At 44.5% G+C, this 26,607-nt stretch overlaps 1 protein-coding gene across 1 annotated transcript in view; it reads right to left on the bottom strand.

Annotated features, from left to right (window-relative positions):
• The window catches only part of MAMLD1 (mastermind like domain containing 1), an 85,653-nt gene that overhangs the window by 8,932 nt on the left and 50,114 nt on the right, over positions 1 to 26,607 (bottom strand). Inside the window, exon 2 of the mRNA XM_029997087.2 lies at positions 24,585 to 26,288. Within this exon, the coding sequence (XP_029852947.1) occupies positions 24,585 to 26,288 (1,704 nt within the window). The remainder of the gene's footprint in view (positions 1 to 24,584; positions 26,289 to 26,607) is intronic.

The raw sequence follows: 26,607 nt of genomic DNA, 5'->3' as shown, positions 1-26,607 counted from the left end.
CTGCTTGGCCGGGACTCTAGGCGGATCCGTATTCACAGCAGGGACAGCTATTCTCCAGGGGTGGGGTGAAGTTTCATTAACCGAGTTTTGCTCTCTATTTTAAGAACATCTGTTATGTATGGGGAGTTCTGTACTCTGCTGAGGAAATGCAAATACTAGTTTCAAACTAATGCCCCTGCGTTTCCCTGTGCTCCCCGCCTGCCTGCCGGTGCATCGTCTCCTGTCTTGGAGGTGTGCTGCTTCTCCTCCGGGGGGGCTTTCATGCCTGGGCAGCACTTCACGCTCTGAAGTCCAGGACTAAGACTCCCAGGCACGACGACTCTACCAACACTACGAATTAAGCAATTAAAACACTAATAGTATTGAAGTTGCCTCACCCATAGAATTTCATGGCATGTTTAGATCCCAGAGAGAAGCCACACATAGACTCCCAGTGTCTAGCAACCTTGTGTGGCCCCAGAGAAAACCTTGATGCCACCTTTACAAAGGAGGATCATTGCCTCCGCAGCTGTTAATCCACGTAGATACTAAGATGGTGAATCTGTTTGGCCAATGCATACAAACAAAGCAAACAAAATCCAGGGTCATGGTTTGGCAGAATGATCGTGTCAGCCCACTCAAGAGTGTGATGTCTGTGACATGCCGTGATCGTTTGCTTCAGGCAGAAGTCAGGGGTTACGTATGCTTCTTGCCTCTGCTTCTTGCCTTTAACAAAACTCTCCATTTGCTCTTTGGAAGTTTTCTGTCTTTTTTCTCTCCTCTATTCTGCTCACAATTCAGAGATGCTCTTCAAGATAAAACAGCCTTTCAGTTCAGAAATGCTCCAAAGCTTTTTGTTTGTTTGCGTGTTTGTTTTAACACAATGTATGAACATTGATAAAACAAACTGTGCAGCTCGGTGGATCTTTTTTTTACCCATCTTTCACCCATTTACTTGATATACAAGCATGTGAAATACTACCAGACTCAAGTTTCTAAGCTTATCTTGGGGGCTGTCAGTCAGGAAAAGGCTTTGTTTGAAGACTGTAAGTGATCCATGGGTATACGGTTTTGTTTAAAAAAAAAGTTCTTTCAAGCTTTTCTTTCTTTTCATACGGCACGAGCATGCACAGCTTCCTTCAAAGGTAGTCCTCCTTCTTTGCTAGGAGCAATGACAAGATCACCACACCTGGCTAGCAATTGTATCAGGGTCTCCTCCCTTCAAGCAAAGCAGATGAAACACTAATTTCCCTATAGCTGCTCTTATACTGCATGCTGTTCAAAACAAAACAAAATCCTATCAAAGTATCCAAAGTGCTTTTAAAAATGCACCCAGAATTTTAATAAGATGAAAACTGAGTCCACTTCCCCTCTTAAAAAAATTAATCAAATTAGTTAAAGCTTTTGTGCAAAGACTCTACCACTGTTTTCAGAGCTGGTTTCATCCATCAAAACATGCTGTTGAAGAGCAGCAGCAATCAGAGCAACAGAAAGACACAAAATCCAGACTGAATTATTGCAACAGCGATTTTTCCCTTAGATGGAAATGCATCCTTTAGCAGGCAAGTTGAAATCAAGCTGTGATGCTGTTACCAGCACCATGTTGTTAGAAAGAACATGGGAAATGGCTTTGGGAGCAGCCAAGAGCCCGAGGCACAACACGGATGGGAGAGTTGGTGTATCATAGACACACACAACCTCCCAGGGACTGCAGCGCTTGTAAGGAGGCACGATCGAGACTCCAGCAACAGCAGCTCCCCTGCAAACAGATCCTTTGATCCAGACGACCTCCCAGGCCATGGGTGAAGGCAGCCCAGAGAACGGCTTTGCTCCACCACCCCGAGTGAAAAGCAAACCTTTCAGGAGGACTACAGACCCACAGAGGCTCTGGCAGACCCCTGATGGAAAGGGCACCTGAGTACCTGCAGTGTTAACACACTTTTCTTCCACCCGAGAGCAACGCTCTGGGGCTGGACTCATCCCCACCAGTCTTTGTACCACCATACTTTAACAGAAACTGTATCTGTTACTGGTTTTATGTGTATACACCCACAGATGCAGAGAGGGGTGTTTTGTACCTGTCTATATAACATAGAGTCAAGATCCAAAATTGAATTCTCTGCAAAGAACAAAATATTTATATTTGGCTTGTACAGCTATCATGATTCTCCAACCCTTGACACCACGCTCTCGTTCCCATGGAGGGCAGCTTGCCTATAAATTCAATGAGATAATCTAAAACTGTATTTATCTCACCCAATTTCGGCTGGTAGTCCTTCTGCCTGTCTCTACAAGGTTGCACTAGCTGTGATGACAAACTACAACATCTCCTATCTATAAAGTGGTTTGACTCAAGTAATCCTTGTGTTATGTCAAGGCATGCTCTCAGAGGTGTCGATGAGATTCAAAAGGAGCTGGGTTAGCTCAACACCCAGCAGAAGCTGCTACAGAGAAATGCAATGACTGGCTGGTGAATTTATGTATTAGGGAGAGCAGAAAAGATCTGATTAAAAAAAAAAAAAAAGTTAAGATTTCACTCTAACAAAGTGAAACTCAGGAAATCTTGAGCTAATGGGAGAAATTGGTTCTCTACCTGCCCATTTCTGAAAAGCTCTGCAAACTGCAGTGAGGCGGTCTGGATCACAGAGATTTGTGAATCCCTTTATTTCTCTAACTTAATGTTTCCATGAATTTCTTTTTCCTTTTCATGCAAAGGTTCCGTTTGCAGAGGCAGATGCCCAAGTCTTGTTAACTTTCAATAGCAGTTGGCTGCCTAACCGCTTCTGAGAAGCCCTTTGCATGAAAACCTGCCCACATGCAAAACCCAACAGTATATACCCCTCATTTCTCATGTAAGTGCGCAAACAAAGCACGCTCTGGCACCAACTATCGCATCACTTTTTCAGTATTAAACCTCTCACAAGCTTACTCTTTCCTAACAGACGAAACTATTCAAACACCTAAAATGGTTGTATCAAATCGTCCACCCAATCAGGTGCCAAAAATCACCACCACGACTTACGAAAAACATAGTGATAAATAATATGCTAAAATAATGGATACAAAGTAGGCTGTAACTAGGTATTCCTCATGATCAAATTTTTAAAACCAAGATATTGACATGTTAAAAAGAAAAATGTATTAAGGTGACCTTGAGTATCGGGAATAAGGAGCGATTCCATTATTTTTTTAAATGGAAATTATTATTAAAACACCCGAAGCTGAACTGCTGTAACCAAGTCAACTCAATCTCCCCTTAAAAATTCCTTTTCTCCCCTTCCATTCAGATTGTATTTACAAACTGTAGATGTCTCATTTTTTTCTTGTGTCATTTCATTATTACAGAGTTGAGATCACTAGCCATCTGCAGCTTCATTTCATCAAGCTCTGATTTGTCCTTGGAGCAAGGTCATCCGGGACAAGAACATAAAATGCTGCTTTCCTCAACTGACAGTTCTTTATGCCTTCCTGTAAATATTCCCCGCTAATTTTAAATAATTTTACCACTTCATACTCCCCCTCACACACACCGAAATGGCTGATATACACGCATATTAATAAGGATCTTGTCATTTAACCACTGCATAACATAATAGAAGCAATTAATGGTGTTTATTTGCTGATAACGTAGGCATTTCGAACTCCAGCTCAAGAATCCTTGGTAGCTTCATGTGACTTGCAGGATATTAGCTATGGGTCAGAAGTTGGGACCCCCCCATTCAGCATTAGCATATGCTTGGAGCGACTCTGTTTTCCATCAAGCAGAAAAAAAATGCAGTCAATGCACAAAAATTACCAGCTGCTATACACCCTATGGTGGGTGAGTGATAATAAAACATCACTAGGTGTATGTGGGTTCATTCATTGAAATCAATAGACCGGTAAGGAAAGATTTTCAGGCACATCACACAATGTTCCAAGCTAAAAACAAAGAAAAAGGAACATGGAATTTCTACTTGGATCACATTTGACTTGCCATAAATTCTGGAGCATCTTCTCTGAAGCAGAGACTGCTGCTCTGGATTAGGGCAAAACCAAATCAACCAAGAAAAAAGCAGGGTAAATTAATTTGAGAGTCTTCATTAGCACACCTATAAAGAAACAGGGAATAACTTAGCGATTGAGAATAATCAGCGCTAGCTCTGGGGGTCAGTCTCCTTCCCAGTCTCTGGCTGCAGATGCTGGCAACAGCAGACTGAAGGTCCCGGTTCTAATCTCCAACTCGAGGTGCATATCTTTTGGCACCTGGAAAATTCACTACTGGGCTGATGCAGTGGATTCTGAGATATGCTCTGCTGTACACAGCCATCTGGCTGACAAATAACCGTGTGAGACTTTTTACCTGGGTGCCTTTAATAGCCCCAACAGTGCTAGACATGAAGGCGTGCACATCATAGAGATCTGTTTGCAAACACACCGGCATACATGCTGTGCAGATAGGCACAAGAGCCTCCGATGACTGTACCTGCACAAGCAAGTGTCCCTTTGGACACACAGCGCAGGGTTAGCTCGTGAGACTGTGAGCAAGCAATTTGTCAGGAGGAGACGTAGAAAATGGGATCATTATAGGTGAACTCCCAAGCCACCTCTAAAGGAGATGATCTTGAACGGTGAGTTTGTTTTGTGACTGAGTCACAGGATAAAAGCCGGCCGTATGGACTCGGGCTTACACAACCAGGTTCAGTTTCCCGTTCCATCACACGTACGTAATTTCTTCACATGACTATGGACAACTCGCTTCATTTCTCCCTCCATCTCAGCTTCCCCCCAAAAGGAATTAAAAGTTACTCCCTGAATAGGAGGACGAGGGTCAGTTCCCGGGGCAGCGTGGGGGTTACGTCTTCAGCCTCCTGAAACGATGCCTCTCCCGTGCCCGCACGTTACGACCCCAAAGACCTGCTGCAGAACCGCGCTCCGTGCCGCTCACCGGCGAGAGGTGGAAGGGCTTTTTGTGCTTCACTCCGCATACGAGATTTTGTTGTGTCCTCCTCTCTGCATCTCTCCTCCGGGTCCAGCCACAGCTGGTTGCATCTCAGGACAGCGCTAAACTACACCAAATTGTAATGGTCCCCTAGGGCCACTAACCTGGCTGCACAGACCAGCGGAGCGCAGCACGTCGCGGCCACACGCCCTGTGAACCCATGACTCGCCCCTCATGTGCCAGCAAAAGAAGCCGCTGCGACAACTACGGACATCGCGGTACCTGGAGAATCCCTCGGTGCCCAGCTGGGAGCTGTGTCAAGAGGGCTGTGTGCTAGGAGAAGTCAGCCCCATGTTTTGGCTGGTGTGAAAAGAAGAGCCTGGCTGAGGTAGTTCTGAGTGCAAGTCCCGCTTGATATTTTATTGTGAGAGCTTTTACTGCGGTGAGAAGTCCTGCTTCACTCCACATCCTCTCCCGCATCCCCGGCTTCTGCCCCCTTCCATCCCCACTGTATATCCTTCTCTGTCATTTACACGGCAGGAGATGCTTTTCATTCAAAATTCATCCACGATGAAAAAACCATCCAAGTACCTCCAAATACCATCTTCTCAAGTCAGCCAACATTCCCCTGAAATTCTGTGGGATTTTGGTGCCTCTGTCACTTAAGATAATAGGAGTCTAGGAAACATGTGCCTTTGAACATTTGGCCAGCCCCGCGTTTGCCGTAAGGAAGGAGGGAAGCGTACAAAAGCAGCGAGGAGGCTGGAGCTAGGCCACGTTCCCTGCGAGGCAGAGATGTGGCAGAGCACTCGCAAGTGTTTCTTCCGGGGAGACACCGCATGTCAACAGTTAACTTCCCTTTGTTCCCATCCAAATGATTAAGGTTAGAAGCTTGCCTGGTGACATCACCAGAGTTTAAACATGCTGGATATGGTCCAGGGAGCCAAAGTTATTGCTGACCCCATGGTTACTGATCCGCTCCGCAAGTAGCTGATGTCTGCTCTCACTTTATGAATTATTTAATGGGTTAAAGATTGGTCAGATCTTCTTTATGCAATGTACAGCCATACAGTGGGCAGGAGGACATAAACATGCATTAACAAGGTTAAAGTCATATACTGTAACTACACTGTTTTCAGCTTGCAGCTTTATTGACTTAATCATGCCGGCACCGCAGCCAACAAATCATTAAATCCATTCCATTCTTTTGCTGGTTACCAACCACAAAAACAGAGGCAGGCAAACACGGAGCAAATCTCGGAGGGGGTGGGGAGCGGCGGCGGGGTGCGGGGCAGAGGGAGAACAGTGGGATCACTATGGAGCTCCGCGCTGGCCTGTCACTGCCAGCACAAAGACGCCAAATCTGTCTTTACGGACTAAGTGGTTTCATGGTTTAAAGTGACACACTCATTTGTTCCTGTTTTGCAATGATTATAGAAAAGAAGAAGGGGGGGAGGAATAAAAAGCAAACTGAGCTGCTTCATACCGTAACAGCGTGCGTGTGTGCGTGCATACTCGCAGAGCCACAGATCTCGTCCGTACACACACCCCAGGGCCAGGGCAGAGGAGATCTGGGCGCTCACTGCACCCCAAGGGTCTCGGGCTCTGCACCGCACTCCCTGCTAATCTGCAGTGAAATGCAGGCATAATTAAGAGTTCAGCGTAAAAGAAAAAAAGACATGGAGCATTAGATCAGTCCTTCTGTTGCCTTCCAGGAGCAACTCTGACCACAGCGAGCAATGCGAGAAGTCCCCGTTTTTCACTTTCAGACAAAGGCTTTAATTTTTGACCTGCACTTACGGTGACTTTTCATATCCGCGTCCCCTAGAGGCTACCTGATAGTCAGGGAGTGCCCACTGCAGTCAGCAGATTACCAAAATACTGTTTCTAGGTGGTTAGTTCAAGACATCCAGGTTTGAAAACGGAGCTGTCAGCTTATCGGTTTTGAACCCGTAAGATCTTTATTTGTCACTGCTGTTGTCCCCATTAGTTTCTTGATGGAAATCATCTTCTCTATCACCATAAAATACAAGTGGCTTGCTCTGCGCTAGGGGAGCATCATGTCAGGACACGGCTCCTCTGCGTTGCAAGCAGGCTACAGAGGAAGGATTCGGCATGAACTCTTGGAAACCTTCAGACATCCATCAGGGTGTTTCACTTCTTTTAGAGATGCTAGACACAGCCGATTTGCAAGGTTTCCTCCACTGAGAGAACAAGAAATAAGCTCCCCCTTTCTGGGGAAGACTCAGCTACACCAGGAGAGATTCCTGGCCCATTTCTATCTATTATGAAAAGAAGGAGCAGCCAACAAGCTCCCTTTTCTCCACCTTCTGGGTACAGGCTGCTTAGAGCTCCCTGTAAGAATAACCCAGATTTTGGCATCCTAGTAGCGCAGGGGCTTGACGGATAGATTTGCACCTTCTCCTGAGACACACCGCTGCAGACCTTTTCGAACACTGTCATGATTTGGTTTTATAGCTGTTTTCTTTAGACCCAAACAAGCCTTCTTAGAGTTTCAGTTCCAACCTTGCCTTCTTTTGTTTACTAGTCTCCAGATCCCTATCACCAGAGATGTCTCCTGGCTCCATATATTGTGAACAAACATATCATTACTCGGTGCAGGAGTCGGCTAGAATTCCTCTTGGAAACAGCCACCAGAGAAGAGCCTGTCCCCCAGCCGCTCGCCCGCGGTACTCAGGCAGTAAAAAACCATCAAAGGTACTTCTTTCCAGCCACCGCACTGGAAAAACAGACAGAAATGAAATTGCTTTCTGAGGCAGAAGTTGGCTATTTAAGGCACCTATATGACTTTCAACTTCACAGACTTTTGTATATTGGATCACCACAGCTGCCGCTGCTTCCAAAGATGGAGAATAAAGGTACCTGCAGCAGACAAGTGCCAAGCCTAAGCGTGTTGTCCAAGCTTCCCTCACCGCAGACCACCCATCACATCTCGGAGGTGCACATTAGGGTGAGGTGAAATTACCCTCTAAACACCTTTTCCTCCACCGGGCACAGGAGGAGCCTAAACGATGGGAGCAGGAAGATGAATCCCAACCAGTCACAGAAGAAGGCTGACAACGGAAAGCGCTAAACCCACATCTCCCAAGTCCCAAACCAGCGCTTAACCACGCAGCTATTTTGCCTTTTGTCCGGGGTTCAGCAGCCCCGGCTCCACAGCTTGTGCTCAGCAGAGCGAGCTCCGCTTCACCCTGCTAACTCTGCTACCTCCCACCAGTGAATCCCAGCTCCGCAGCGCTCCCTCCCCACCAGCGTGCACCCACCTTTCCATTTGTGCGTGCTCGCGGGCCCCAGCCAGCAACGCGAGGGCTTGTGCGATGGACGCGTCAGCCTGGAGAGCATCTTATCATTGACCTGTGCTTATCAAGAGAACATGGAAAGGCAGAGGAGGCTCCACCGCCGCGGTCATTAGCCGACAAGCTGCTTCAAAGGGAAGCGACAGTTGTGGTGATGTTTTAGGACCGACACACCCAGCCAGGAGTAACGCACCAGTTGGGCTATTTATAATCCCTGATTCGAGAGTCTTAAAATAGCACTCCTTTTATTTTTACATTTTTCGGCACACTTCTATATTTAAGCAACTCCATTCGCAGGCTCCGCATCAAACACATCACCGCCAGTCTCGGAAATGAGAGACGGCGCTCCATGCCTCCCCACTGAAAGCAGAGGTGAATTCCCCTCTCCCCATGGCCCCTATCTCCTTGGCCAATGTGATTCGAGCCCCCAGGCCTATTCCCATGTATTTTTACATATAGACTGGGTCTTCCAAATGCACAAAGTAAGGGACATGCAGCATCTGCCTGCAAACTCCCAAATGCAGTAGAGCGGCAGAGGTGTTTCACAGACTGCAGTACGTGGCCGCATGTGTGCTGCTCTTATCGACAGACACCACAAAGTCTCTGAAGGCGTTAATGGGTCCTACAATAAAGCAATCCTGATTGTTTGTGTTTTTCTTAAAAACAAAGGTCAATATACAGAAGTAGTCAAACGAACCATGGCTGCAGGTCCGAAAGGAGAGCCCTCTACGGCCTCGGCACAGGTGTAGCTATTTGTTCTCTGTTCCCTGGTGCCACAATGTACCTTGGTTGGCATTTCTTAATGACTGGAGCATCCATGTGCTCTTTGTAAAACAATTATAAAATATTCAGGGCAGGAGAAAAAATTCCTTGCACAGCCAAGGTTCCAGCAGACTGCATAGGTGTCAAATGGTAAATCGTTAGGCATTTTGTTTTAATTGCAGTTATTTATACCCTGGAACTTGTTATTAACATTACCCATAATTAAAGGGACTAATACGGGATGGCAAAAGCACGGATGGCCCCAGCCAGACCACCCCTCCTTTGGCAGCGGAGACTGGCATAGGGAGGAACATTAAATAGGGGCCCCGTCTTAAGATACTTCAGCCAAGAGCTTCAGAGGGGTTGGTCCCAACACGTGAACCCCAATTTCTGTGCTCAGCCTCACCCCTCAGCACCCCTCCTCCTGCCTCTGGCCACAAAGCTGGCATAAAGCAGGGGTGCTTTGGGGAGAGGGTACTGCAGGGCTGCAATCCCACCCTTCCCCATCACCAATCCTTTCCGACCAAGGGGCGCACGGATAGGACACATCCTGGATTTGGCCTAGAGTTGCATAACCATCCTTGTTAAAATTCAGGATTAACAGGTTATATTTTCATTTACGAGATTGTTATCTGCCCCGAGAAAGGTTTCCGATTTCACCAGCACTAATCAGGATGCCACAATGGATTTCCGGTCTCGGCCGTGAGGCTCGAGAGCTTTTGTACCTTGTGGAGCCGGTTTTAATTCAAATCTAACTGGCAGAGCTATTGTAGGCTGCATGTTGAACAGAAAAAAATAATAAACCCCCCTCACTTACATGCTACTGTACCTTATTTCTAAATCCATTTCATACAGACACAAATCCCTCTGACCACCAAAGCATCTGGTAGCTGCGCTACCTCTCCGGTGGCCCTGAGCAAAGATCCCCATTACAGTTCTGTGCCTTAAAAGAAACGTGCCAAAAACCTGCACTGGTGCCCACCTCAAGTTCTGATTTATGCCGTTAAGGATATCATAAAAACCAAGCAGCAAATATGTCCCATATAAAGAGATTAGCGTGCCCTGACAGCCCGTCCTCCTGAACAACACGGGGCTCCGTGCCCTGCGTCGTACTGTCGGCTCACCGGGCATTTCACGTTTTAATGCTATCACCCAGACACGACACCCCGGCAGAGGAGATGCAGTCGGCCTGGGAGGCCAGTCAAGTACGAAACTACTGATGCCATAATTATAACTGGGAGGCCAAACAGACTCCCGGGAGGGACTATCTTTGTGGACAGAGAGGGGAAAGGCTTGTTGACGACTGGCTTTACCAGATGAGTAAATCAGACCTGGGTTATAGCCTTCTTGTTCTCCCCCTGCCTCCGCCCCCAAGGACTGTGTGAGTCAGTGGAACTGGAGGGAAAATATACACTAAATTCTACAAGTGCAGGAATTAAAGAGACATCTACAAAGCTTGCCTCTGGCACTCGATACCAGCTGCAAAATTGGGTTAGCTTGACATTGCTGCTGGAGGTGAACAGACCCAGGAAGGCTGGCTGAGCAGCAGACGAGCAAAGCCCCTCTCTGCAAAGCAGGTGAGCTGAAAGCTGACTGCAGTCTCGTCGCTAAAGCACGGAAACACGTTTTTAAATTTTTAAATCTGGGAGTGGAGTGAGAGCAATTAAGAAAACAAACTCTGTTTCCTGCACAAACATGAGGCTCAGGCAGTTTGCGATTATGAGATACATGCAAATCCGCAAGTCTGGTCTGAGCCAATTTTTGAGGGCTGGAGACCCCTGCAAGTCCTCCAAGGTTCAAAAAAGCTTTTCCTTTAATAGTCAGGTCAAGCACATTTCGGCGTCGAGGCTCTTTTACCGGTGAGAGCACCACCAAATCAACCCCAGCTGACATTCACGCTGCCAGGCAGCAGTCTGGGAGATCTCCGTAAAGGGTATTGCAGCTCCGGAGAGGAAATCTCAAACGTCTCGTAAATCCTGCTGCGGGGAGTGCCACATTGCGGGGGGCTCGTTCCGAGGCTCTCCCGGTTTGTCCACTCGGACGGGACGCCGGGCCCTGCCGGCGATGCCACCCGGCTGCCTCTCCCGAAAGGATGCCACCCGAGACGTCCGCCCGTCGCTGGCCTGTCCCCTGTCCCAGCCCGCGCCTTGCCACAAGCAGCGTTCAGAAACCAGTCGACAAACTAACCCAGAAAAGAAGCGACAAATCACTAGGTTACACCAGAGAGTCTTTTTTTTTTTTTGGCCTTAGCACTTTCCTTTCTCTTCCCTTCCGCTGCTGGACCTGAGGGAAGGGTATAAAGGCTGGTAAAAACGAGTCCAGAAACCTTTGGTACTTCTCCCCAGGTTGGGGAGGCTTCCTCGGGCTAGAGCTGCGGCTGCCGCCGGGGTCAGCCGGGAGGAGGGAGAGGAGGGCAGGGGAGGGAGAAGGGGAAAAAATGAACAGCTGCAAAGCAATTAAGCCTGCCTCCCTGCCTTACTGTCCAAAGCAGGAGGCAATCTAATTCAGCCTGGTGCCTCTCTTCCTTCAGCCGTCTGGTGCCTGCCTGGGATTCAGGAAAGGGGCTGTCTGACTGCCCACTTTGTCTGCCGAGCCAAAGGGGCCCTTCCCAGCCACAGTTTCCAAAGGAAAGAGATCTTGGCTGGCAGTGTCTCTTCTTTTCTGAGAAAAACATGTGCTGAATGTAGTGGCAGCAGCTTTATAACCCTCTCCTGCCCTTCCTCAGCAAACAAGCGAAGTGGAGTTGGAGCAAGAAAATGACCCCGCTGGCTCCTCCGCTCAGCACTTGTCTCCCGGCACAATGAATCAATTAGCGTCCGATCATTATTGTGGTAACTGTATCTTTCACAAGCAAGATTCTATATAGAGATAGAATAGGATGTTTTCTGCTCATTTCCTTCCTGTCATTCCAATCACGAACTACTGTTAAAAATACAATGCATTTAAAGTCTGTCATATTTGCAAGCATGTGTTCCAGTTTCCCAGCTGAACGGCTGGTCTTTTGTTTTCTGCACAGTAAAGGTATGGAGGAACAGCGATAAAGGGGAGCCTATAGTGCAACTGGGTTGGAAACTCACCCAGGGCGTATACAGAAGGTCATCTCATTTTCATGTTCCTAATATCAGGGATTACTTTAATTCCTTATTCTGGCCAACTGTTTCAGTTTATAATCCATGGCGCAGGACTCCTTCCAGCATGTCTAAGGTGGTACTTGTTCTGCTATTTCTTCAGAAATTGGCAAAAACGTTTTTATTTGGAAAATGTTAGTGCAGCAGTAAAAGCCTTTTAGTACGCAGTCAGAAGGAGAAAATAGGCTCGGTTAGGAGAACAGACTACAATTCAACTTTACTTTCGGTTAAGTTTGACAGTAATCTAGACAGCAGGTAGGTACCCTCCCTCTAGCTTAATCAAGACAGAAATAGGCAAAAATGTGTATTTTAACTGCAGCATTTCATCTTATGAAAAGCCTCAATACTGCTATCATAAGCAGAAAAAATAAGAAATCACAGAAAGAGCACTATTTTAGCTCACCGTACTGACAAATGCTTTATAAAGTACGAAATTCGAGGAAACCCCTGTAAGCTAAAGCACAGTAGTTTTATATATCGTGTCAACCTAGAATGGAGCAGCACACCCAAGCCAGGAGCTCCTTTCTAACCTTATTCCACGTAGGGTCCCTGATGAAGGTCACAGTTCTTTTTAAAATGAAAATTTATAGACATATAGATATATGCCACCTATGCAGGAAGAAGCTCAGACTCTGGACTGGGCATGAAATGGATTTGTCCATCTCCCCCCTCACTGCCAATATTTTTTCTTAATAAAAAAAGTTCTTACTAAATGGTCAGGTTTTATTTTCTTTTATTTTTTCAAAGTAAAATACAACGTAAATAAACGTTGGGGATTTTAGACAGTCCTAAACTATGGGAAAACACTGATATGTCTAGCAAAACTTTTTTCGGTTAAAGATTTACTCACATTTCAGGACCATCACACAGTCTATGGTGATGTTATCAGCATTTCTCTGTTCTTGCTGACCTTAAGCACTCTTAAAACATTAAATACAGAATATTTTCTGATTGCCATTCACATTTCAGTGAGAATAATTCACTTTAATGAGATAAGAACTTACATATCGAGTGAGCCTACCTCTGTTTGAGAAATATTAGCACACTTTGGGGAACTGTAGAATCACAAATAATGACACCAAGAGTCCGACACTATTCCTGGAGAACTTGTAACTCCCAGTTACATCAATGGGAATTTGAGATGCGTAAGGATTGCAAAATCAGATGTTAATCTGCAGCGAACAACACAGGTATAGGCAGTCTGCATTTTTGCCTTAAGCAAACAAGAACCAACAAGACTACTAACGAGAGAAAACAGCACCAGTTTCTAACTGCATGTATAAATAGGCATTAGAAACAACTGTATTCCTTAAGTGAGTCATTACATCGTAAAGAAAACTTTTACAAGAAACTTGATCTTGTTTATAAATTTCCCGCTTACTTTTTTTTTTTTTTTTAATTCTTTCCTTCCCACTCATAACACGCGCACCAACCTCGATAAAGAGACCTGCAAGAGATGGAAACCTGATGCTTCGATTAAAGACCACAGAATCATCACTATCGACTCCGGCACCTTCAGTTAACAGGTCCTCCACTTTTTCCGCAGCCGAATAACTAATGCAATCTAAACACAGACCTTCTTATCAAGCTAAGACAAGCTTACTCAGCTTTCTCCTGGCACAGGGAGATTCAGCTCTTTGGCTCCTGGCGGCTGCTCTCCGGTGCAGGCTGGGTCCGGGCTGTGGGAACCACCACGCCGCCTTCAGCGTTCCCCTGTGCGGCACTAGGCACAGCACTACTGCCGAGCCAAGGACGAAAAATACAGCAGGAATAGCTTAATTCCAGCTCTAAATGAGCTCAGCGGGGAATCTAAACAGTCAAGTCAATTGCCAGAATCTGCACTTTTCAACCTCGTTCTGCTCCTTTGATCAGACTGAATTTTGAGCTACGGCGATTAATGGACTAATAGAGGAAGTCACAGGGTATCTCTTGGGAGAAGAGGGAAAGGAGAAAAAAGTCTCTCATCCTTGTTATGCATCTATTCTGCTAAACGCCACATTTCCACGTAGGAAATGAAAAGGCCGCTGCAGAAAGTCTGCTGACTGAGCTGGAAAGGAGGAGAAAAAGGGGGTTGTACGAAACAAAAAAATAATGCTCATACGATCATTCATTCATTGCTTAAACACGCCCTTCGGAGCGATGGTAAAAGAAAACAGACTATCCGAATACAAGTGCCGTGTAAACTACCCTTCAATCCAGTACAGTAACAGTTTATACTTAATAATGCCAGAGAGTAAAGGAAATATTAAACACATTTATTATGCAAAGAGAAGCTTCCAAAAGCCCTGAGAATTTAAGTAGTGAGAGAAATGGATTTGTTTATGACGGGATACATACTAGTGGTATCCCAGGACAGTATGTCCTCGTCTTTCTGGGAAAGGAAGAAACACATTAACGTTAGCAGCCTGCAATCATAAAAGAAAAAGAGAGGGAAAAAGTCTTTATTAAGAATTTTTTTTTTCCTCATTTGCTTTTGTTATTGCTGTGCCCAAGAGGAGGGGGCAATTTTTCTTCCTGCAAGGAGCAAATTTCGCTTCTGCAATTCATGACTGTAAAAAACAAACCCCAGAGGACTACAAATAACCACTGGAGTGATTAAAACATAAACTTATCCAAAGTTTGGCACGTTTACAAAATGCTGGCACTAACCCCCAGAAAAAAAAACAAAAACAGAAAAGCCCCAAATAATTCAAATGTAAACTTGAGCTGAGGTAGGAGCAAGTGCATCAAAGCTTCCAACTCTCCCTCTCTTTTCGTTGTAGCACTAATAACGCCATTGCCAATGATTACTGTGCCCTTTGCTGCATCCTTCTCCTCCACCTTTAGTCTTTCTTGAGCATACAAAGACTATATACATACATGATTCACTCTGCTCTCAGAAATAATCCTGTAGTCGTCCTGGAATGACCTCCCACTGCGTAAATTTAGGTGTGTGTGTTTGAATCTTTACAAGATCAAGCTGTTAATGTGATGTCTTAGAGCAGGATATCATACTATTTTGTCTACATTACAGGGCTTACCCTCCTTGTGGGTCTCTTATTAATTCTGTAATGGGGAAAAATAGCTCGGCACAGCTTGTCCGTAACCTACATTCACATCTGCATCTGTCTGACACTGATCTAAGGTATCGCATTTTCATTACTTCCATGAGAAATGTTAAATAATTTTGCTGGTTATATAGAGAATATTATTTATGCTAAACGTAATGTATCTCCTATCTCCTTCTTTTAACATTCCCATATACAAAGGGTTAAATTGTAATGTAGGATTACTTTTTGTTAACAGTAGTGCTTTTAAGAATCACGTACTGACAATGATAATATTTGCCTTTAAATATGCTATAAAAATTTAACTTTAAAACGTACATGTAATAGAGCGATTAGCCTTCAAAGCCCTAAGAGGAGCTGCTATATTCCAATTGTGGGTTTCTATCAATTATTAGTGCCGGCTGCTTGAAATAGTCCAAAGTGCTCGAGACAGAAATATTACACAGCCAACACAGCAGACTGATATGCTTCCTAAATGTACAGGTTTTGAACACAGCTCATAATAGTGTTTGGCTTTCAAACCTTAATGTTAACAGCTTTGATGGGACTGCTTCTAATTTGTATTTAAGACCCATTACCTCTTCCTCTAAGCAATCTTCGTGAAACATCATTTGTTCTAGGGGGATATTTGCCATCCAGCACGGCTCTGTAATGGCCGTTAATTCACACCATTTTGCTTGCTCCTGTATTAATCAGCAAACTGTGAATCATCCCAGTGTTTCCAGACTCGCAGATGTACGAGAGAACCACCGAGGCCAGTTCAGTTTCTCTCCCCATTCAGACCCGGAGACAATATCAGTTCCTGTTTACAGCCACGGCTTTGTTTTCCCCCACCCACACACTGAAATTTCTCCAAAATGCCCAGAGAAAAAGAAAAAAAGAGACTGAGTTCATTTTACCAGGAAAGTTATTTCTAGGTATTGCATCTGAGACAAAACATGTTTGTACTTTTATTTTGTGTGCAGCCTTTACTGCAGCAAGGCAGAAATGACAGAGGAGCAGAGCAGAAGGACAAAGTAGGCTGCTCCAGTCACCCCACCCTGCCGAACCGCCGTCCGGCGCCAGGCACATGATTTAACAGCATCTGAGGGACTCTCTTATTTATTTGTTTGCTTTTTATTCTAATTGTTACATTAGACTTTGGTTCTGTAAGTATTTCTGCCTTGTGGAATACAGATGTAATTTTAGACTACTACGAGACAATACTAGGTAGAAACTCCCTCAAAAATCAAGGGTACAAACCATGCTCTCACAGTATCACTGCAAAAAGTATTAAAATTCATTATTAATTTAGGCATCAAATTTGAGGTAGTGAGAAGGGCACGGTTTTAGGGAAGTGAGCACATTTTCTGAAAGCCAGGCTGCTTTTAGTTCAAAATAAGCTGCCTAAACTGCCATTTACTAAGAAAGATCGAGAAAACACAGACAGCAAACAAACCTATCTTCCACAAATGTGGAAAAAAAATGGAATTAAGATGTTCTGATATTAATGGGAATTTACAGCACAGACGAAACGAGTTGGGTGTACAACAGGGTCATGGAAACCATTTCCTCATTGCTATTCATCAGCACACCGTGCCATGAACACACCTTTTCAATATAAGAATTATGGCTGTACTGACTTGTAAGTGAAGATGCAAGTAGTGTGTCTTACCCATTGCTAACCACTATTCACGTTGTTATTTTTGAGAATGATACACAGAAGGAAGTTATGGCATTCATTATGAAGCCAAACAGCAAGAAGGTTGCCGAGTCTTTCCCTAGATTCCTAGGAGGTTTGTAACTTCATTGCATCTAAGGGCACAGTTGAGAAAAAATCTATGTTCAAAACCTTTTGCTCAACCGCTTATAAATTAAAGATTTCTGTATATGGATGGGGGTTTTTTTTGTGGTAATAAAGCAAAGTGGGTTACTTAAAAAAAAAAAAAAAGGCAAGAAAATCTGCACTTGGGGCCTGATTCAGCCAATGTTTAGCCCAGGAAAACTTGTGAATATTGCTACCAAGCTGCCTAGAGAACCCGACAGAAACTGCCCACCTAGGCTGGCAGGATCAGAGTGGTTTTGGTACAAATATCTGTCAGAATATGGTTTCACATCAAATGAATGAGACACTTTTTATCATGATACCACCACTTTCCCTACACCTTTGAGAGAAGAGGTTCACTCCCACCCCGCGCTGCAGAGCAGAAGGAAACAACTGTCTGTTGCGTAAAGCTCAAAACCACAAAAGCGAGTTTTTTTGGTTTTTTTTTTTAGAGTTAATGCAGAACCTCTGTGCGATAGCTCACTCTGCTCCACTCCCCCCGCGGCTGTGCGGCCCTGCCGGGAACAGAGGGGGGGACACAGAGCACTGACACACAGCCGGTGTCCTGGGCACCGGGAACCTCACTAAAAGCAGCCTGTCAGGCTGAAATTCAGCGCCTTGTCCTAAATTTCTCCGGGATAAGTCACATTTCCATCTGCACGTTCACAGTACATGAGTACTACTTCCTCTTGTCTTTCTCCACCAAAACCCTGGACAATACCACGTCAGCCCGCACACACAACGCTCCATCGTTCTGCAGGTTACAAAGACTTTCTTGACCACCTCCCAGCACCCCGCACTGGTGTTTATAGTACCTCCCGAGTCTCTTTTTTCTTTCCAAGTGGATTTTAATTTGTCCAGCGTGAGATTCCCATAGAGTTGTCTGTGTCCTAACTGCTAAATTGCTGGCAGAACCTCTTCCATTTTATTAAACAGGTCATAACTGAAGGAAAGACCCGGCTGGATTGAGGAAAGTGCTGCAGCTTTGATGTAGTGTCTGCATTAATTTCAGATCCAAAAGGAGGGCAATGGTGAGGGTGGGGGAGGATGCTCCCCACATGGTGTTCAGAAGGATTTGGTCTATTTACAAGCTTCTCCTCTGCAGATTGCTTCCCCTAATGGTGTGCTATGTGGTGTCCAAAAGTGCTTTCAGCGCGACAGATAGCTAAACTGGAAGGAATGATGAGTGCATTAGGCAGAGCTGCTAGAAATATCAATGCCTGTAAACATCTTAAAATACAAGCCAAAGAACTGGAAAGGTTAAGATACAGCTACAAGGGCTCCACTACAACAGGGAAATGCTTTGAAATACCTGTAATGTAACGGAAGACGACAACACACACGATTTAAAAAACACTGCAAAAGAGGAATGGAGTAAGAAGATCAAATGTGAACTAAGTTTTTTGCCTTGATTACTGCACTTCTGAAAATGTTGTATTACTGTTGGCATGTTGAGGCCAAAAACCCCATTTCTTTCCACAAGTTTACTCCTTACTTTCCAAAATTTATCTGACATTATTTATTCACAGCGTAGGGAGGGGAAAGGAGAAAGTGGCAGTCCGATAGTTTCAGTCAAGCTCCTTTCAGACTCTCTTGAAGGAAGGGAGGGGAGAATCTCCAAGTTTGAAAAAAAAAAATACCAACTCAGTTGCAAGTGCACGGATAAATATAAATTTAGAAATGACCATTCAAGAAGGTGTTTTTACATCTGTGGAGAGGTCAGACTCCAGGCTCAGCCTTATTGCTCTCTGTAATCCAGATTCATCACCAGCTTCCTTTATTCGCCTATTCAAAGGCACTTAATTAGCTGAAGGGCTTGTTGCTTTGCCATCAAAAGCTCTCCAATCCCTCGAAGGCTTTACTTTGGTATTGTACTACCATTGCCCTTTGAAATCAAATCTATTTTTCTTCTCCACAGCATTAGTAAAAGAAAAAAATATTTTAAAAACTTTTTCCAGAGGAAAAAAAGAAAAGAGAAGGGAAAAGGGAGGAAGAGAAAAGAAGAGAGAGGAAGAGAAAAGAAGAGAGAGGAAGAGAAAAGAAGAGAGAGGAAGAGAAAAGAAGAGAAGAGAAAAAAGAAAAGAAGAGAAAAAAGAAAAGAAGAAAGAAAAAGAAGAAAATGAGGGGGAAATACCAACGGAACTTCATTCAAAGTGGCTTTAAAGATAAGTTTGACACTTAAAGAAAAAGGGGGGGTGGGGGGTGCAACTGCAGATGAAATCTGGCCAGTACTTTTGGTCTTATTAATAAATACACGATACCATAGTTGTTTTATGTGTTACGAAGACTCCTTGTGACATCTTGGAAATCCCAAATAAAACATGATTTTTCCCTGTACTTACGAGAGGACTGTATGTACTCGGATGCTGCGGGCTGTGTTCTCTGCTTTTCCAAACTCTTAATCAATCTGCATCAGAGCTTATAAACAAAGTGCTGCTGAATCAGAACAGTCTCACCTAACAGTCATGGTGCGCTGACTTTTCACGGGCAGAAATAACTTCACATAACGTAGGACACCCAGGAATCAGTCCGTGGTATTAACATTTCTGTTTATATTAATAAAAGCTGGTTTTTGTATTCCATTATATTTATTTAACCTTTGACATCTAAGCTCTGGGTCAGTTTGCTCTTTATAACAGTGCATTTCTTCTTCAGTTTTGTTTCTATATTTAGAGAACTCATGCTCAGAAACAAGATTTTTTGTTTAATTTTTTTCCCCCTAGTATATTTAATCTAGCTCAGGGGTTTTGGTGTTTCTCTGCAACCTATAATTTACTCTGCCAACTCAGATACTGTATTGCTGCTTTTACCACAGTTAAAGAAACACTGTCAAGTCCTTTTCAAAGGTTTTTTTTTAGTCTTCAGCATGTTCTTCTCTATCTCATATGCAGTCCACATGTAGTAAAATATAGCCTTTTCTACTGCAAATAATATTATTTTTCTCTTTGTCTCTTCTATCATTTTTCTTCTACCATCATTTTTGGCAATGTAGCTGAAACAAATATACCCTTCACTGACAATCCAGTATACAACTATCTGGGTGTCAGCAGGAACGCGGAGAGCTCTAAGAATAGCACATTTGGTTCCTACAGCGCAAGTGGAGCTCAGAAATGCACAGTGTGTCCCACCCAAACAATGGCTATTTATTAGCTACCTTCCCCCAACAAAACAACCTTTTAAGCTGTGTTTTGGTTTTCAACATTATACACACAGAGCAGTGGGCGATACTGCCCTCCTGCCTGAGACTCTCAAATTTTAACTCGGACAAACTTGGGCTTGGAAAAGTAATGGCCACTCAAAGGGTTTCTTTTATTCCAGCCTGACTTAAACTGCAAAGATCACCGGCTCATTTTCCTGCCTTCAGGGGAACCCTCCTTTCCGTTCGCAAAGACCTGTGTCTGTTCTTATACTGGCGGGAGTAAAAGAAGAGCTCTTCTGGAAGAGCATTGCTGAAGGCAGAATTGGGCCCAATATATCTGACATGCCAGAATAGGAGATCTGCAAGTACAAACTGTATTTAGACATGAAATCAGGGAGATGCCCAACTATTCGACCTGCCTGGGCAAATGCAGCTTTTCACGCGCCCAGAAACAGCCAATAAAGTCAAGTGGCTAAGCTTAAGCCCAGAAAACAGTGTGTGATAGTTCTGGAGACTATCTTTGACTCTCTGGCATTTACTACCGTCTTTATATTGTGGATTTATGAGTCCAGACCTTTGAGTATAATTTCACTCAGCAAGCATCAGTCCTACATGAGTAAAATGAAAACCTGCACATATCCACAAGAGCAATGTTAGCACCACCAGGCTTTGCAATATCGCACAATGCAAACTGTCAGTGCCTCAATCAATATCCGTCAATGCTCAACAATAAAGACATAGTGCTTCAGATGGGAAAAGATTAGCCCTTATCAGATTTACCAGTTGTCCAGGCAATACAGGATCTGGGATGCAGACTGATTACACTTAAGAGATATACCATGAAGTACAAAAACTGGTAGAGCTGTGAGGTGCCAGTAGTAACCCAGCTTTTGGAATGTGGAGTCTTTGCTTTAATACGCATTAAAACAACAGCAAAAAGCTCACTCTGGGTCTATGTCCCAGCCGCTGCTCTCTTCCCCATGTTGCTCTGCCTGCTACAAGGATCAAATTTCATGGTTTATTGTTCTCCCTCCAACTGGCCACCATCCACATTCTTCTTCTGTACAAAGCTGCACCTCTTGCTCAAAAGAAGAGAGTACTATGCCTTCTTTTTATAAATTTTAGTCACATTTACAAACACAAGCACAGAATAAGGGGATGACTTTTAAACACTAAACAACATTCCACGGAATGCTGTTATTTTTCTTGGAGCAAATTTCTGTGAATGAGGCTAAACCCAGGAATTTTTCACCAGGTTACTAATTTTTGAAGATGCAGAAGTTGTCTCCCCTGTCTTCTGAATCTTTAACATTTTGCCTTTTAATGAAACAACTGCTCTATGCTTGAAAAGTCCTATTCATCACCTGCCTGAGGAGAGAATTAGCACCGAGATTCTGCAAAGCTCAAATTCCGCTCCGGGTACACTGCTGGAAATCAAAACCACAGTCACTGGAGCTACTTTGCTACAATGAAGTAAAATCGGTACACAGCAGGCCAGGTCCAAAATTTCTGTATCAATGTCCCAATGTAAATAAGAAATCTATTGCAGACAAATAACAGGTCTACATGCTAGATTCAAAGAAACATAGCAAGTATCCCAGAATTTTAAGGTTTCCTACCTAGAGTATTTTTTCCATGTCATTTTTTTTCTAATTCAGCACTCAGGATCCATTTTCTTCTATGAGATTTGCAGTAAAGTTATCAAAACCTAACAAAATGTTCCACTCCTGAACATCCACCATCTTTCTTCGGCAGCTCAACAGGCTGTAAAACTGAAGCACTGTCATCTGGTGTATAATTATTGTAATAAGTCTTACCTGTAAAATGAGGGAGGCACCATAAGCTTACCTAACTAGTCTGAAAATGTAAAATGCTTATCACCTGTAATCATTGTCTCAACTGTCCTTGATCTTTACTGATAGCTGCCAAATTATAACTCTCCCTCTGACAGTGAGAATCAGCTAAAAATGCAGCACAGGCAGAGCACTAGGAAAGTTGCTGGAAGAGGGGCTATTCTGGCCAATTAAAGGACTCACTGCAGGAATTTGTCTCTTTTTTTTTTTTTTTTTGGCTAATCAATGATGTAGGGGGTTCAGAGGTGTAAGACAAAAATGCAAAGCAGGAAAAACTAGGGCACAGGAAACCTCAGGAATCCAACAGGGACGTGGCAATTCTACACACCCAGCGGTGGAGCCAGAAAAAAAAATAAGCTCAAAGGTTATGGACATATGATCAAAAGCAATCATGTTACTGCAGTTAACAACTTACTAGCCATCATCCGAGATGCAACAGAACACTGTGAATGTATTCTTCATCCACACAGCCTCCAGAGTAAAACATCTGATGGGCAGTAATTCATGAAGCTGCAGCAACTCACTCGCTTTCAACCGTATGTCCATCCATACCCCTAGATCCCAAGCCAGCAAGACCCTCCACTTTGTGTTTAACTTGGGTCCCACCGAACACAAAGAGGGTCCTCACATGCTTAAAGCAACATAATTGCTTCAGGCCTTTGTTGAATTTGGGGCCTTATATTGATAACCCTTTAAAGTGAACTATATATGCTATACCGTTACATGTTGTATATTTGGATAAGCAAATTCAGCGAGTCACCAGTCCTTCCCAGCAGTCTGTTTTAAGCTGCTGTATCAAAGCAAGGGAGTACTGAGCATGCACAACTTGGAAAAGAGCGAGTTGATCCTGAAGTGGCACAGTGGAAGTGCACCTCATTGATACACCACTACGAAGCTGACATTTAGTAACTATCCCCTTACTTCTCATTGCTATCATAGGACAAGATTACACCAAGTCACTTACATTGAAGAAATCCACCTCTATAAGAACCAGTCACTTAGCAGGGAAGAAGAGCAAAGAATCCCAGGCTCTGGAGTGTATTCCCCAGCTAAGCACCACACTCTCAAGTAGATCCTAGCAGAGCCTCAGAGATCAATCTCTGGTTTGCTGGGTGAGAAGTGTTTCATTCCTTCACGAGGAGTTTATGGAGTGCCTGTGTGCGCAGCTAAACAGCTTGAAGGATTCTGCTTCTTAAGTGTTGGTTCGGCCTAACAAGGTACTTGGCTTTGGTGGTGAGATTCAGTGTCTCCTACTATTCTTCCTAACAAAAAGATAGCTATTTATTCCTCACCCCCAGGCTGCTCTCAGACTGAGTCCCCAAGCCCTTCCTTGCTCTGAAGTCCCTGTTCACAGTAAATCTCTCTTATCTGGGGTAGTAGTGGTTAGTGCTTCCCACGTCTCCTTGAGTCTTAGGGAGAAGGTTGCTGGAGAGAAATCAGGGCTGTGTCTCACTCCTGCCAGCTGCATTTTTGCATTTACCGGCTCAGTTGGTATCGCAGATCAACAAAGGGTGGGGAATGGCCCTCATCCAAAGCAGGGCATTGCTTCTGGCAAATGCTAGTAACAGGTATTTCAAGTCTGCCTCTTTGCTATTCGGGAGATGTACTGTTTGACCTGCTGTCCATGAAGGAGTCATATTTTAACTTCACTTCTCACCCCACCTGATCTTTTCTACCCTCAGAAGCATAACACAGAGATGAATTTGTTGAAGGGCACCAAGAAAAAAAAAGATATTCCCACTAAAAGGATGATGGGAAACATGTTACGGGAACATCTCTACAGCTTACAATATAAGCTAAATACAAATTCCACCTATACACGTAAAAATAATTTATTTTAGCGGTACGAAATATGTTTTGCCTAATAGCACAAAGTTCTCCACTGGGCTAGAAGAGACAATGCATGGTGCAATTACAGTACATTTCAACTGAAGAACTGCATTTGGCTCTGGGGCCCCCAACATAAGAAGGACATGGACCTGTTGGAGTGAGTCCGGGGGGAGGGCCACACAGATGATCAGAGGGCAGGAGCACCTCTCCTAAGAAGACAGGCTGAGAGAGTTGGGGTTGTTCAGCCTGGAGAAGAGAAGGCTCTGGGGAGACCTTACAGCAGCCTTCCAGTACCTAAAGGGGGCCTACGAGAAAGCTGGAGAGTGACTTGTTACAAGGGCATGCAATGATAGGACAAGGGGTAATGGCTTTAAACTGAAAGAGGGTAGATTTTGATTGGATGTAAGGAAGTTCTTCACTGTGAGGGTGGTGAGGCACTGGAACAGGTTGCCCAGAGAAGCTGTGGATGCCCCATCCCTGGCAGTGTTCAAGGCCAGGTTGGATGGGGCTTTGAGCAGCCTGGTCTATTGGAAGGTGTCCCTGCCCACGGCACGGGGGTTAAGAACTAGATGATCTTTAAGGTCCCTTCCAATCCAAACCATTCTATGATTCCATGATTCTATGAAATAAATGAAGTTACTCTGATAACACCAGAATGTTGTTATTGCCTTGTCCGTGTACGTACCGTGCACATCCCAGAAGTTCAGGAACATCACATTTGAAACACAAACGAAAGTAAAAATAAGAAAATAAACTACTCAATATTTTCACATAAGCCCTGTAAGACAGAAGAGACATTCTCACCTGTCTGCTTTGAGATGGCAGTGTGGCAGGCTGCATGTGTCTCTGCATCCGATGTGGCTGTATCAGCTGTCGAAACTGCTGCTGGAGGAACTGGCTATTGTTAGCCTGCTGGGACTGCTGCGTGGCTGGAGACTGCTGCTGCTGCTGCTGCTGGAGATAGTGAATGAGAGACTGCTGCCCTTGTCCTGCTGTCAGAGGCGACATCTTTTGAGTAGCTGACTCTGAGGCAAAGTGAGACAGTGGTTTGGTGTTATTGAAAGAAAACTGGTCTTGGCTAACAGGGCTCTCATTCACCAGACCTGGCTGTAAGCTACCGGATGGCTGTTGCATAATTATATTCATATTTTTGGACTGGTTTGTAGTCATTGATTTAAAAAGCGAGCTCTGCATACTTGTGGGGTTGCTGGTGGGAGTGATGTTAGAGATTAATGTACCTTGAGGACTGAAGGGCTGCTGATGCAGAGCTGGGCTTGACAGCTTTTCTGGCCTGTATGGTGGAGAAGGTCCAGTATTTGTGGAGGCCATGCTGGCAACCAGGTTGTTCTGTGGACTTTTAATGTTGTTGGCTGGTAAGCTGGCTGCTGTCAGGGTGGGCAGCATGGAGCTCTGCGGGCTGAAGGGCTGCTGGTTCAGAGCCGGACTGGAGAGCTTCTCTGACCCATAAGGAGGAGAGGGGCCGTTGGATGGCGTGCTGCTGGAAGTCATGCTTGAAAGCAGAGTGTTTTGAGGACTCTGAATGTTGTTTCCCGGTAAATTATTAGCAGGCATGCCAGACACCATAACATTTTGAGGACTGAAAGGTTGATGGTGTGGGGATGATCCTGCCCTGTACGGCGGAGAGAGACCAGGAGGAGACATAGTTGGCCAGCTGGGAGCCTGTACTTGCTGCTTAGTAGTAGACACCTGCTTGCTAGCTGCCAGCTGCTTTAGCTGCTGAGCGTGCCAGTTGGAGCCAGGTATGTTGGGTAAGGGTACCGGCAGCATAGGTGGTGGCTGGTTCTTGCTCTGAGCTGCTGTAGAGATGGGCGATGCAGCAGGTTTGTTTGAGGGAGGAACTTGGAAGTTAGCTCCAGCAGACGATGGTCTCATCTGAGGAGATCCTCCACTGGTTGGATTGCAGCCCGGAGAAAAATCTTTGTTGGCAACATGGTTCTCCAAGTGGGAAGTCTGTGGGGAGGACTTTGGAGTGGTACTTATGCTTGGTTGAGAATGACTCAGCCCAAGTGGCTCTTCAGCCTTGCTGCACAAAATCTTCTCCAGATCCAGGTCATTGGGAGAAGGATCAGGCATTTTCGTCAGCTCTTCCAACAGATCTTGCAGCTCTTGGTCCACAGACTGTAAGCTGTTTCCTTTCTCATCATAGTGGACAATGGTATTGTTTTGCCCTCCTATTGACCCCTTCTGATTTATTTCCGTGTTGGGTGGCACTGAAAACGGGGAACCAATGCCCCCGCCATTCATGTGATTGCTTTCAAGGAGCACTGAATGACCTGCGACTCCCAGGGAAGAAGCATTGTGACTGGTGGAGAACGGAGAACTTTGCATTTCTGGACATGCCACATTGGGATTGGCACCTTGGCCCATGGCAAGGTTTACGTCATCAAGACAAAGTCTTTTACTGTCATTTGGGAAAATGACATCAGGCACGCCACTGGAGGCAGGAGAGCTATCATCTTCCAGTTTTCTTTTAATGGATCCCTGTAACTGTGAAAATAAAAAAGGAAGAAGAAAGGATCCGTTATTGACCTTATTCCAACAGGCTCTGAAGCTCCGTACTGTAACACTGGGTTGGAGATAAAGAAAATTAAATCATACAATTAAAAAACCAATCGTGAGACAAATTCAATCAGGATTTAACTGGGTGCAACTTCACTGAAATCAAAAGACTTACAGTCAGAAAAAGGCTAAATCTCACATGTTGGCCTTAAAACAGATGTTAAAGCTATAAAATACTGTCATGTGAACTGTAATAGAAGTTTTTTAAATAGTTTCTGGTACCATTTCAATTAAGACATTATACTCC

This window comes from Aquila chrysaetos, chromosome 21 (genome assembly GCF_900496995.4).
Source record: "Aquila chrysaetos chrysaetos chromosome 21, bAquChr1.4, whole genome shotgun sequence".
NCBI classification, from domain to species: domain Eukaryota; kingdom Metazoa; phylum Chordata; class Aves; order Accipitriformes; family Accipitridae; genus Aquila; species Aquila chrysaetos.
Note: the sequence above shows the minus strand (reverse complement) of the source record. Positions and strands in the feature narration are given on the sequence as shown.